Raw genomic sequence first — 14,380 nt, forward strand, 5'->3', positions numbered from 1 at the left:
TTACTGCTTGCACACAGAGGTAAGAGTATCCAAGGAAAACAGTATTTATTTACGTATGTATAAAAGAGTCTGTTACCTGTAATTTCACATTGAATGAATTATTCAAAAGACAAATCCCACCAAACATCTTTACTAATTCATTCAATCTTATGTCTGTTTGGTGCAAAAATGAAGAATTAACTTTGGAAAATCGTGTATTTGTTGTGCATGCTGTAAACAAAATGAGGGGAAAAGCACTGAGCTACGTTTGTTGTGGATCATTGATGATTTATGCTGACTTATCATCATAAACTAGGGTCATAACTTGCAAAATTGACAGTTTAACCAGATTAGATGTGATATCAATGTGAACAAGAAGACAAAGTCATCAATATCCCCCAATGCAGCAAAATACTCTTCATGAATATGTCTACTAATTAAGATAAATATAGCATGTCAATGTTTTGGTGAGCATGCAGCAGAGTGGAAGGAGAGCATTGTAAACTATAAAGTTCTGCTCTGGAAAAGAACACTACCACCAAATTTAGTCATGGTCAAACTTGTTGCCATGGAAATGCAAACAATGTTTTTTCAGATATCTAAACCAACCAAAAGGCACCATTACACCACCTGACCTATCTAAGTTTGGTGAAGAACTAGTGAACAGTGCTCCAGAAAAGAGCACAACCACAAATTTCAGTCAAATTCAAACTTGCTGTCTAGAAACCACAAAAGGCACATATAGGGATCATGGTGAGCATGTAGAACATGTGTACCAAGTTTGATAAAGCTAAAGCATGGGAGATTTTCCTGAACAGGATAAAATCTTGAAAGTCACAGACCTGGTATTACTTCCATGGAAACCAAAACAAAATGAAATTCATATCTGAGTCTAAACCCCAAAAGGCAGATCTACGGATCATGCTTGATATGTATGACAGGTTTGAGGAAGCTAGCATGTATAGTTTAGGAGATGTGCTCCGAACAATGATGACATCCTCATAGTCACAGCCTAAGTCATGTTTCCATGGAAACCGCAAAAAATAAAATTTATACCTGAAACTAACCCCAAAAAGACATATCTACGGATGATACTTGAGAAGTGTACCAAGTTTGGTTACATTATCATGAATAGTTTAGGAGATGTACTTCAGACAAAGTATTGCAGATGCACGGATATATTTCTTTTGGGGACATATATCCCTATATCCCTGCAAATTTGTTGATGGGGGATAATAAGATAATTTTTTCTTGTTGATGTATATGGGGTATAACCATTGTGGAAGACTGAGTACACAATTTCACAAACCAATATCCCCCAAATATTCATGATTTTTAACTCTGGTTCAGTAGAGTAAATTGGGAACCCTAAGGTGTCTAGTTTTGTAAAAGATACAGTTTGGTCAGGGTCCAGTTTTTATTAATGCCAACTGTGGTCTACCCTTGGCATATAATAAGACCTTTTATCTTACCTCACACATAAATGTTGTTTTCTGATTGGCTAAGCCCTCTTCTGTTACTTTCAATGCACCCCATTAACAAGCCAGGTACATTTTAATGGACCCTGTTGCCAATGGCAACTCATTCAGTAGTTCAGGGTAGTACACACAGGTTGGCTGAAGTGTATGATCAAATACCCATGCTTCAAACAGTTCAAAATGAACATTGATGTGTTCGGCAAGATAAATGTGTTGATCAATGGTCCCTTGGGTCCCATGGGATGATGTACCCTTGATGTTTGTGGTCTACCTTTGGCCCCTCGTGACCAGTGAACAGCTTAAAATGTACAAATGTTCAATCAAAGCCAACTATTGGTTTCCCATGCCACCATGGTCACAGGGTGTTACAGCTTTTTTATAATATGTTCATGCTTATACCAACATTGTTGATTACTGATTTCGACAGTTGTGACTTTGAAAACCAGCAAACAAGGGCTTAAATTGAACCACTTAAAATAAGAAAGGAATTCTATTCAGGAGAATACCATGGTAGCATCTTATAAGCACATACTGCAGAAACCTTTTGTATGTAATAATCTTCTTGTTGAACTCACCCCTTGGATGGCCCTCCTCTGGGGTCCTGGAATGTAGTTGTTCTGGTATTGTGGTCAACGAAATAACGTACACCCTCACCAGTGTAGCGCATCTCCCAGCCCTCAGGCAGAGGATCTTCTTGCACTATGCTACAAATATATGCATAAAATACCATATTATTGCATAAAAATCATAACCATACCTTTCATTTCACAAGAATCTGATTTAAAGCCATCTTTACAAAGAGAGTGTATTGTCTTTATACAATCAGAGCGAATAACGCCTTATTCACACTGGACCTTGACTATCTTAGATCCTACTGAATGTTAACTGTAGAACATCAAAACCTACCCCTGTGTTCTTGGATCCTCCCACTGCGTTGTCCTGTTCTTGTGATTAACAAAGTACACACGACCATTTGCATCAACCCGTTTCTCTGCATAAAAAGAGGAAAATATTAAGCTTTCTCTAGCACTGGTGATCAGCACATATTTATCTAAAACCTCATTTCCCCGAAATAAATCCTCTACCACAAATTGCATGACCAAGACAACATGCTGCTAAGCAGCATACACATTCTTTGCTGTTGCAGGAACAGCAACACTTGCTTGTTTAAAAGTAACAGGCTGAAAAGGTCACTCTTCAGTTCTTGGTAATAGAATGAAGGTACTTGGTAACCTATCATACTTTCACAAATGTTATTACACCTAAAATTTACCACCCTAAGCCAGATCTGTCACATATGTTAGGGTTACCACTTATAAAAGGTATGGATTGCTTACCCCATCCTTCTGGCAGAGGTCCTAGGGGATCACTGGTGTCCTGCTGAGTGAACTGTGGGAACAAGAAGCGCCGTTGAAGCTGTTCGAATGTACGATTGTTCCTCCACTCCTGCCAATTCTGCCAGTTCTGTACCATGTCTGTGTTTGGACGCTGCCATGATGTTGTCCTGGAGTTGTGATCAACATAGTATGCTCGTCCTCTGTTGTCCACTCGCCTCTCCCAACTACAAATAGCAAACAAATTTACCATGAGTGGCACAAAACCAAGTTTAAAACAGGAAGAGGACCATATAAAAAAAATGGGAAATGAAAGTTCTACAGCAGAGGTTAAGGCATATTTATAGAATATTCATGAATATTTCTGGGACAATTCAAACAGAAGGACCTACACAAACCAGGGCTGCCAAATCATTTTTAAAAGAGACATAGAGAAGAGGAAATAATTTGTGAAAAATCATAAATGTCAAACTGACCCTGGTGGTAAAGGCTGCGGTCGCTCCCATGTTGTTGTACGAGTGTTGTGGTCAACATAGTAAGGGCGGTTGTGCTGATCAAGACGCATCTCCCATCTAAAGACAACCAGACAGATGAATTCTATTATAATGTAGACATGGTAACTGGTGTCTACATGGTAACTGAATATAACCAAACACCACCAAACCTATAGACATAGTTATACCACAGACTGACAGTTGTTTTCAACAAATGCCTGTTTCACAGTCAAAATATTACAAGTACAAATGAAGTCAAAACATTGATTTCTCAATTCATATTTCAAATCAAACAAAAAGTCTCAAAAATCTATGACAAAGTAAGTTACATGAAACAATGAAACAGATTTTATACACGTAATTTGTAAAGTGAGGATAACTAACTTCAGAGAGGTATTAATTTAGGGGTATTGCATTTTCATCCATCCATTCATTTTCACTGAATACATTACTCTTTAAATCATAACTAAAAATAATTGCTGTTTCAGATATTGAGCAATTATAACTAAACATGAAACTTCAATTGTGTTTAAAGAAGTGTTCCTCACCCAGGTGGTAAAGGCTCAGTGTTTGCATTCATGGCTGTTTCGGCTGCTGATGGGTTGCCAGGTGGAGCATCAGTGGTGCCAGTAGTTGGTACCGGCAGCGGTGGCCCACCGGGGGTCCCTGCTGCTCCTACCACTGCACCATTCTGATGGGCAGTCGGCGTGCCAGGTACTGCACAACATACATTCTTGATAAATACACTGCGGTTCATATCTGAACAATGCTGACTATGACTTCATACAAAACAATGTGAAATTTTAGAAGGGTTTTTTTTTTTTGTTTACATGAGCATTAAGTTTCTGCTAAATGAACTATTTATAGAACAGCGGAGGTCAAGAAAAGTTAAAGTCTGACATAATCCAATGTAACAAATCGAATGTACAAAGAGACTGACAAACTAAATCCCTCACCGACTGCTGGTGGCATGTTTGCAGCCCCAGCTGGTGGGGTACTGGCAACAGGAGTAGTGGCATTTGCTGATGGCGTAGTTGGTGCCGATGAGCTTCCCCCAGGGGGAAGAGCTGGGCGGGGAGGGGCAGCACGTGCTACATTGGACTGGTTGGAGGAACTGTTGCTCCGAGGCATACGGCTCGGTGTTCTTCCTTCTGGGTTGCTGTGGCGGTTAGTTCTGGATGTACTTCCATTCTGAACTTTTGACCCTACAGAAATCAGTAGCAATCACATGAATCTTTTGTAACAAGGAAAGGAAGCAAAAGAAACTGTTTCACTCTTGAAAACAACATTGACCTCATGGCAGTTTGTAGATAATGGAGTCTGGATCCAGCAGCAGTCTCATGAAAAAAAAGTTCACACTGTTCTAGCATTAGGTACTGCACCATTCCACTTAAATGGCAACATGATATCCAAAGAACGAAACAGATTGTTGATCAATGGCCGTGGCACATTACATGGTACACATTTCTGCAAATATCTGCAATCATGATACCCACCGGCAGTACTCTTCTTTGGAAAGTTCTTCATGTTCACTTCCATACCATTAAACACAACAGTCGTGTCACCAACTTTCCCTTTCCCCTCTAACTTCAATTCAAACACCTTCCGCAATTCATTGACTGAAATACAATTCATTAGGTGTATTAGTTGTAAAGAAGCATTCAAAGATATTTATGGGCACTCTAACTTGTACCCAGCCCTTCAAACTAAAATGAAATAATGTATAAACCACTAAAGCATGCACCTGGTTGTGAAGCTCTAAATATCTCACCCATGAAATGAACCCAAATTCTATTTACTGATTAAGGCTTATATGTTTAAATTTCAACACTGAGGATGAAAGTCACTGTCACAACATCATGTCCTTTACAAAACTCTCAAAATAAAATTACATCCACTATTCCGTGGAAAAGCATGAACCTGCTACATTCTTAGAAATTTTAATTAAATGCCTCCACTCACACTTTCCATGGTTCTCATCCAGTAAGGCGTGGAGATCCAGGACAGTCTGACCAAGCAGAGTGTCTGTACGTATGCTGTTTTGGCTCAGTACCCTAAAGTCCAGCTTAGAGTATGGAGTAACAAGTCTGCAAAACAAACAACTCTTCTTGATGTAAGCTCAAATTAAAACACAAAGCTACTCTTGGAGTGAGTTGGGCTTTATGCTGTTTTTACACCAGAAATGGGCTGCTACACTTGGACATTTGAAGTCCCATTGTTGTTGGGAACAAGTATACAAAGCTGTACATCACATTGAAGGATGTGCCCTGAAAATCACCATATTTTACAACAAAAAAAAAACATCCAGTAGCTAACTGCTGAACACAAATTCAAATACAACTGAAAACTACAGTATTGACTTGCCTTTCACAATTCAGTCTGAAATTATGATTGAAAATTAAATAGAAAACTATGTAAAATAAGCACCACAAATCATCACAACACAGTTAATTGTGACTTGCATGTAAATTTGCATGAACATATTTAAATACCAAAGAGTGTGTAATGATAGTAATTACTAAGCCTAAAGATCTCTGTTTACTTGCGGAAAGTAGTCATCATGTATGAAATAAAGCAGAAAGTTTGGTTTAATGCAATTTTGACATGCATGGATATTGTTCTGTAATATGGGACATACGTGAAACAGCAATGAAAGAAGAAAACTACAAGTCACCTTGAAAAGCATTTCAAAGTATGTTTAAAAAAGGTTCACCCTATGGCTTAAATATGCAGAGAGGGCATAAACACACCACTCAAGCAAAGTTCACGAGGTTCTTAACTCTTTTGAGCAGTATACAGAGCCCCCTTTATCCAAACACTTGTGCTTTTATTGAAATTGTCCAGATTAGCGAATTTTCGGGTATCTGAATCACGGGCCATATGTACAAAGAGACATACAAAGAAATGAACATAGTAGGCATCAGACATTGTCTTTATTGATTACACATAAACAAATATCAGTGCATACAATGTCTCATAACTGTTCATGCAGTTATGCTCGCTTGAAGAAATCAATCATAGCCTTTTGCACTGGCTGCATAGAAAAGCAAGAGGACTTTCGCAGGTCAGTTCATCACTGTCGACATTCACAAGAACATCGGCAGTAACAGTCACAGTTGCAACTTGTGCACAGGATCTTAGTACATCGCGAAGGTCCGACAAGGACATGTCTTCTTGTGGGTCCTCATTTGATTGGATAATATCCAGTTAGCAGTTAGCAATTGTCTTTTCGCTCACAGCTGTCCAGGCTTGCTTTATCATCCGGATTAATTAATTATAGTGACCCACAAATTGAAATTTAACTCAGTGTCACCTTGCTACTCAGAGGTAGTTAATCTTCTCACGCTTCAAAGACTGCCTACTTCTCTTTTGCGTCGCACGAGGCCCTTGGTAATAGCATGTGTAAACATACAGGTGCTCAACCATCCGGATATACGAGACAAAAAATGCACATTATTTAGTGTTTTGTACGTGAAAATGACCGTATGGTTACGAAAACCGGATTGTCCGGATAGGGGAGTAATTTTACAACGTTGTGAATTTGTTTTAAGGAATTTTCATAAGGAAGGCGAGTTTTCTAGATTTCTGAGGTTCCGATAAACGGGGTACGACTGTATATGCAAACCACAACTATCATGTCAGATTTGTCACCATGGTCATGTGACTTCAATACCCACATCATCATGAGTTAAAAAGTAAAAAATGATGTGAGGAATTTTTATCTTGATTTAATACTTTTTAAATAGACAAATACCCATCCAAACTAATCCCAACTGTCAGAACAGAACAGAACAAAAGATGACTGTCAACTTACACAGTGAAGTGTTCATCCCATTTTGGAGTTGTTGTTTTCTTAGAGACATCAGTTCTCTTTGGAGGCTGGCCATCAACACTGAGCTCCAGGTAGGGGTCTGGCTTGGATGAAAATACACCCCCACTACCATTCAGTTTGGCAGAAACAACTGAAACACATCCACCTCAATGTTGAACCATATAGAGCAGGAAGTAAGTGCTTCACATCCCAAACCACAAGCTCAACCCGAGGATTTTATCAGAGTACAAATGAAGAGACTTTTAATTGGACTTTACCTCAAAGTGTTGATATTCTAGACAGAAAAACACTAATGAAATCTTCTATAACAAATAACAAGGGACTAGAAAGCAGTATGAAACATCTGATTGGACTATTGTTTCCTTCAACCTGTTTACTGAGTCACATTCTCACCTCTATGGTAATTAATTACATTTGTTTTTTCCAAATTCATGACATAAATGAACATAATGAAACAATTTAACTAAAACTAAAAAGAGAAAAGTTACAAGGACAACAAAGTCACTTTGCTCTTCATAGTCTATTTCTGTACAGAACAATCAGGTATTGATTTCTGATCTGAAAAGGCTGCTTTGGTGCAGGTTAATCAGCTCCTGCGGCCAAAGTTTTAAAGCTACATTGAGGGCAAATGCTAAGAAATATTACACAAACTGGCGATAAAATATCACGTGTTTCAAATTTACACCATGTATACAACTTTTTACAAGATCTAAACACACTCATGAGTCAACTCCCATTAATCCAACCACTGTTTATCCAACAATCGGCTTTATCCGACACTTTTGTTGGTAACACACTGAAAAAACATTTATTTAGTACGACATTCCCATTACAACTTGCCTGAAAAATTACTTCACATTACACAATATTTACGTTTACATCCCATTCTGATTATTCTAACAGTGTGTTAACTTCAGCCTTCACTAGTTACAATAGAGAGCCAACAAAAAAAAATACAACTAGCTACCTAACAACCAGTCACTGCTTCTGATCAACTTGTACTTTCTGAAAAAATTATGGTGCACACAAAATATCTTCAGACATACTCACAATTTTGAGTACATATAACTCTGATCATGCAAACTAAAAAGCTGACATACAATAGGCAAATGACATGGGTGTTTTGAGGAAATCACACACATATCTTATAAGCCTCTGCAGAGTTAAAGAGTTGACAAAACCTGATGGCAATATCAGGACATAATCATGTCAGACTCAAGAAAGAACATAGAAGTACAGGAAGGACTGAGACTAGGATAAGCCAGCAATAAGTGTGAAAACAACTTACTGGTAACCTGAAGCTGAGACAACTGGGGTGTACTTGAGGCTGCAGCACCGGCCGCTTCTCCCATCATCAAAAGTGCATAGCTACACAACAGAGATACATACACTGACATTTGGCTGCTGCAAATTACATTCTTAACTTTTTAAACTTCAAAACATTCAAACAGGAGGGAACTGACTATGATTTGAAAAAAAGTACCTGTTTAATCAATATATTTCCTTTTTTCAAAAGAAAAGAAATTATTTGTATAGAACCATGCTCACATGCATCGGCAGATCCTGAATGGGGGTGCAGGGGTGCACACCCCATTAAAATTTAATAAAAATATATTAAATGACAATGGCAACTCGCTGGAAAGTGGGTGAAAATGAACTGTGCACCCTCCTTTTACATAAAGTAGTGTCTGCCCCTGGCACGTATACATTGCCCCTTTCACAAAACACATTAAGTAAGGTGAGACATGATAAACAACCTGTGACATTACTGTTGTCCAAAGCCTGGGTCACATTTTTTCCCATTTAGTATACAGTTACCTAAAGCCCATTCATTCACAACAAATCTACAGAAACAATCTAATTCGGGTCAGTAAGCATAAAAGATTGTGACTCCAAACTTGTGACAGTGAATACAGACATGACTATTCATCATTCACTAGTCACTGTGTTTACACTTTGATGTTATCTCTGAGGCAAAGCTGAACGTGACGTGAACATGATCATGTGACAGTGACCGGGACTTACTGCACCTCCTTGAACTTCCTCAGGAGACAGCTATTGCCATATCACTTATGTCAGTCAAGTGTTACGTGTTTCTCACACTGAGCAGTAAAACAATGAATGGCATTAACATTATGTATAAATTACTCTACACATAGACACTAACTTGAAGCATAAAATAGTAATGATATCTGTTAACCCAGTTAGTGATCGGCCTTACAAATATTCAGATTAACCTGGTAGTCTACTGCTTTATTTGAAATAAAAAGAATTAGACAATTACAATATTTATCACACATCTACATCCTATTTAACGCCAAACAAAGTAAATGAAAACATATCAGATCCAGTAATTTATTATTTTAGTTACTTGACAAACACCACTTCATCTGGTCCATACAGACTTATCCGGGCTGTTTCAGTGAGAGTACAGTGTGTAGTAACATTTCATCCACAAACACTGTCATCATCAGGATTCTCCTATGATGTAACCATAGTAACAAAGTGTTGTGAGTGTAATACCAAATGGAAACTAGGGCATCAATAAATTCCCTGACATGAATATGATACATGAATGTGGAATAACGAATATGAATATTGGATCATGAACACAATAACAAAACAGCAGTTGATGTATTTTTCATTATATTACATTCAGTGAGGAGACAACAATAAAATTCGTTTTTGACTATGTTTTGACCATGCTGATTGACTGAGTTTAGTTTAACAACACTTTTCTCGTGGTGAGGAACGGCAGAAATAGGCTTCTAACATTATACCCATGTGGGGAATCGAGGCATGACGAAAGAATGCTTTAACCACTCGGCTTCTGCACCGCTCTCTGACTAAGGTGAATGTTAATACATGACAATGATTACCAATGACAACATTACTGTCAAACATATTAGAGTGTTGACCAATATCCTGCCTGGCTAGGATCTGTTACATTTTCCATAATGGTTTGATAAATAACACCCAAACAGAAGTGAAAACAGTAGTGGTACTTTAAATAAAATTCAATTCTAGTGATCACAATAAAACCGGTATGAATACATAATGTATATGATTCAATCATATGTGGGTGAATCATAACAGCCCTAATAGAGACATTGTACACTGCTTGCTGCATTGAACCACTCTTAATATTTGCTGGGCAAATTACATATAAAACATTGAGTGAGGTAAATTTTACGCCACTTTCACCAGTATTCCAGCCATATCACTGCATTGGACACCAGAAATAGGCTTCTCACGCTGTACCCATAAAACATTAAAAATAACCATAAAAACATTGACATTGAATATGCTGACAAGCAAAACGTCACTGAAAATTTTAATGTAATGGAGTTTCTGATTTCAGTTAGCCTGTTCATAATCATTGTGTGTTGGAAATGACATTGGACCCATGGTCCTGCTGAATGCTGAGACTTGCTGTTGTAGGGGCCTCATTCAGTTTCAACTCTATACAATAGGGTTACAACAAAGATTCCCATCTTCCATCATGTTCATGTCTAATTTTTATAATACCTCAGCACCATTTTTCTTTCCAGACATGGGAAAATGTCCTAACAAGTAACAGACTGTTTTTATTGATTACAAAATTCAGTTACAGAGTATTACTTTTTTAATCACTGTAATATATTTCCATATTTTTTAATGCTAAAAACCATACATCATATTCCCCATACCTGTAGAATAAGGCAGTTGTAATTCCGATAGTGGTAGGTTTGTACCAATTTTCATGACACCTTAACTCTATAGTAAACAAACAGAACCAAACGGAAAATCAATTTGAACAAAATAACTCAATATACAGAAGCATAATATCCAGGGTGCACAATATCATATGATCTCAGTACTAAACCGGGTACACATGGCAAAGCATTGATTCTGAAACACTTGTATGGGCATTCTTACATAATACTGTTCTGTTCTCAAACATATGCATGCTACATTATACATAACAAAAGGTAGATAAAATCAAATGACACAACGACTGACCTGCCACATATATCAAGGGGAACGTAAAAATAGTCTCAGACTTATCCTTCGGACGGGGAGACAAATGTATTAGAATACTCGCTTTAAAGATTTTTATTGTGAAATCTGGAAAAGCGGAAAATATGTAAAACTGAAGACATCTAACTATAGTTAATTTGGGGGCTTCTGAAAGTCATTTAAATATGTTGTCACATGTTGCCCCTAGCTTTGCATTCGGTACACATATTTCTTTTTACAGTAATATGTAAATTTTGGAAAATAACACAAATGTTCGATTTTAAAAGATTTTATGATTGGCACAGATCACTGGAATGTTCTAAATTATTTGTAGATTGCATGAACTCTGTGTCCCTTACAAACAGCCTTGTACCTCTGATGCATTGCCATATCCTACACACTCCATTCAAAATATTGCATGTTTTCACTAAAACTATGCATGTAGGTGAACATGTCATGGAATGTTTAACTTTCATTGAAACAAATCCTAAAACTAGTAAAAATATTTCAATTTTTGGCCACTTGTTTCAGAAAAAGTATGCTTGTTTACAAACACAAAGAAAAGTCTTATCACATGATATTCTACAGCTATTACATCAGAATGGTTGTCGTAATGGCCAAAAAATATTGTATTGGATTTATTATGCTCTTTTTTAAAAGACACTGAAAGTGTGATCATTCATATGTTTTAACTCCATTAACTTTGGGATATTAGGAACACATATATAATGTTGCAATGCTTAAGGTCAAAGGTGATGGCTCAACAAAATAAAGATTAAAAAACAGAAGTCTATGTCCTTCTGTATGTTACTGACACAAAAGAACCTCACTTCGCCTTCAGTCATGCAAGCCAGATATTGCTACAACAGGTATTAGTTAAGGCTACACTGGGCCAGATCAATTCTACACATCCTAAACACAATAATGGAAGATATCAATGTAATGCTACTTACGTAAGGGATGTTATAGATCAGATCAGGAACCAAAGGAGTGCCAAATGGGAAACAATAATTGGACGTCCATACTGATACAGTAAACTACAGTTATAACAAACTCAAAGAGACCACTAATTGCAGTTTGTTGTACTGTAGTTTCTTATATGCATTGTATAACACAGAGAGTGGCTGTTATATCTCTCAACCCACTAAAGAACAAAAACACAGCACACATCAAGAAAATATATAGATATAAAAAACAAAAAAATGAAGTTGATATAGCTGTCAGTTTGTTATGTAAGCATGTTGGTTATAAATGTTAAGTTTACTGTATTGTTCTGAGTGGCATTAGGCTGAACGTGTAGAGTTACTTAATCACTGCACATTCTGCTTGTTGTCAATTTATGCTGCAGTCAATCTAATGTATTTTTTCTGACAAGGTTAGAAGGGGAGGCTGATGCTTTCATAACATGTTTCTCATGTTAATAGGGGTAATCATGCCATGTGTTTGTGTTCTTGAAAATTACAATAAGCTAGAAAGGTTGTATATATGTATTTTCCCTGGTCGTAATTATTATCAGATCCTGTAAAGTGTAACACAAGTCGACAAATCTAGAGCGCACCTGCTACAATAAGGGTCAAAATTACAAATATCTTTGTTCAGGCAACCTGACCAAGTTACATGAAGTAAGGTGACCACTGGAAGGTACTTTGGTTGGAGTTTTTTTTTCAGAATCACTGAACACATTGAATACATAATAAAACTGATAGTCAGTAATGCTACTTCTTGAAGAGTGTTTTGGAAAAACAGCTATCCAAACTATTCAGTCAGAATGAACTAGTTTGCAAGATGAAGTAGGTTTCTAAAACAAACACGTTATTTTGGCATTAACATACAAATTTCAGAGAAACCCTGAACAGGAGAAAAGCACAAAAGATACACAGGATTTTACCATTTGAACAAGCTGAACTAATCGTTCAATCAATATACTTAAATCACACTGACACACTATTATAAATGTGATAACAGTCATGATGGCTGTCTTTCCATTTGTTGATGGCTGGTGCTTCTAGTCATTGCATAGAAAAGTCTAAATTCTTAAATGGCTTGCTAAAACATAAAGTAGACTGACAGATAAATACTCAGTTATGTTCACTGCAATTAAAATCCAGCAATATTTCTCAAGGCATGCTAAACAGACAATTATTTAAACAGTGATAACAATTTGTCACAATTTAGAGATATCATGTCTCAGAAACTAATTTGAATAAATAAAGCTAAAATGGGTAAGAATAATTTTTTTAATTTCAGTGATGGCACTAATATTAACATTTTCATATTTGCAACATAAGAAAATAATCTGTGTTCATCCTGTGTATGGGATAAAGTGTACCAGCTGGAATTCTTCCTTTAAGTACGCTACTTAAAGAATCACGAAAAAGTTAGCAACAAATGAAAGATTTCTGTTTCTAACAACATCATATGAATGAAAACTGAATAAAAAATGTTTCAAAAACATGAAAACAATAAACCAACAAATTCAAAACAAAAACCTTTGCATATTAAATCACAAAAACTTACAATATATGCATGTCAATTGAAGAGTATGTCAAGGTACTGAACAGGTAACAAATTATTATCTAAAACTGACATTAATTCAACAGACCCCCTATCCATGTCCAGGTAACACCAAAACTAGAGTGATATGTCGTAAACTATAGAGAAAATAGGGCAGCAAACCTGTCTTTCAATAAAAACCTTAAAAGTAACATTATCTGAATATATGCATCTAAAAGTAAACAAACCCAGAATCACAAGATTTGTTAATCACATTCTGCAATTTCATCCCTGACCTTCACAGAATGTTTTGTATATTGATGGTAATGTAAACAAACCTAATTAATCAAACATATTGTCTTATGTCTTTTGATGACACAAGTCAATTCAACAGATTTGTTATTTTAACAAATACCTAAAGAAACGCAGAAAGAAGTGTCCTGAATGTACCTGTCAAATGTTCGTGAGTGATAGAGGAACTAGGAAGACAGAGATTGTACGAAAATATTTGGCACGAAAATGTCGATCAGTATGTATTTATTGCAACATCTCTTGCCGCCATATACGTATTCATGTTGTTGAAAACTTAAACTAGATCAATACACCATCTAAATTGACATACCTCTTAAACACACAGAATATATCGGTAAAATTTGTCGTCGTACACTTTCTAAATATTACTCCTGTTGACCACCATCACTGATCATGTGACCACTTACGTCACAAGTACCATATCCCGAAGTAACGAGACTTTTAGATATTTGAAGAAAA

At 36.7% G+C, this 14,380-nt stretch overlaps 2 protein-coding genes across 3 annotated transcripts in view; both read right to left on the reverse strand.

Annotated features, from left to right (window-relative positions):
- Positions 1-14,337, reverse strand: part of LOC137257364 (E3 ubiquitin-protein ligase Su(dx)-like) — a 28,250-nt gene extending 13,913 nt beyond the window's left edge. Inside the window, exons 1-11 of the mRNA XM_067794691.1 lie at positions 14,232-14,337; positions 8,406-8,485; positions 7,100-7,247; positions 5,248-5,372; positions 4,782-4,904; positions 4,242-4,490; positions 3,834-4,002; positions 3,268-3,363; positions 2,795-3,018; positions 2,364-2,448; positions 2,033-2,161 (exon numbers count right to left, since the gene is read on the reverse strand). Of these exons, the coding sequence (XP_067650792.1) occupies positions 2,033-2,161; positions 2,364-2,448; positions 2,795-3,018; positions 3,268-3,363; positions 3,834-4,002; positions 4,242-4,490; positions 4,782-4,904; positions 5,248-5,372; positions 7,100-7,247; positions 8,406-8,472 (1,415 nt within the window). The 5' untranslated portion in view covers positions 8,473-8,485; positions 14,232-14,337. The remainder of the gene's footprint in view (positions 1-2,032; positions 2,162-2,363; positions 2,449-2,794; positions 3,019-3,267; positions 3,364-3,833; positions 4,003-4,241; positions 4,491-4,781; positions 4,905-5,247; positions 5,373-7,099; positions 7,248-8,405; positions 8,486-14,231) is intronic.
- Positions 1-14,380, reverse strand: part of LOC137258001 (zinc finger CCHC domain-containing protein 2-like) — a 186,741-nt gene that overhangs the window by 128,301 nt on the left and 44,060 nt on the right. The gene's annotated exons all lie outside the window — the stretch shown is intronic.

This window comes from Haliotis asinina, chromosome 12 (assembly GCF_037392515.1).
Source record: "Haliotis asinina isolate JCU_RB_2024 chromosome 12, JCU_Hal_asi_v2, whole genome shotgun sequence".
NCBI classification, from domain to species: Eukaryota; Metazoa; Mollusca; class Gastropoda; order Lepetellida; family Haliotidae; genus Haliotis; species Haliotis asinina.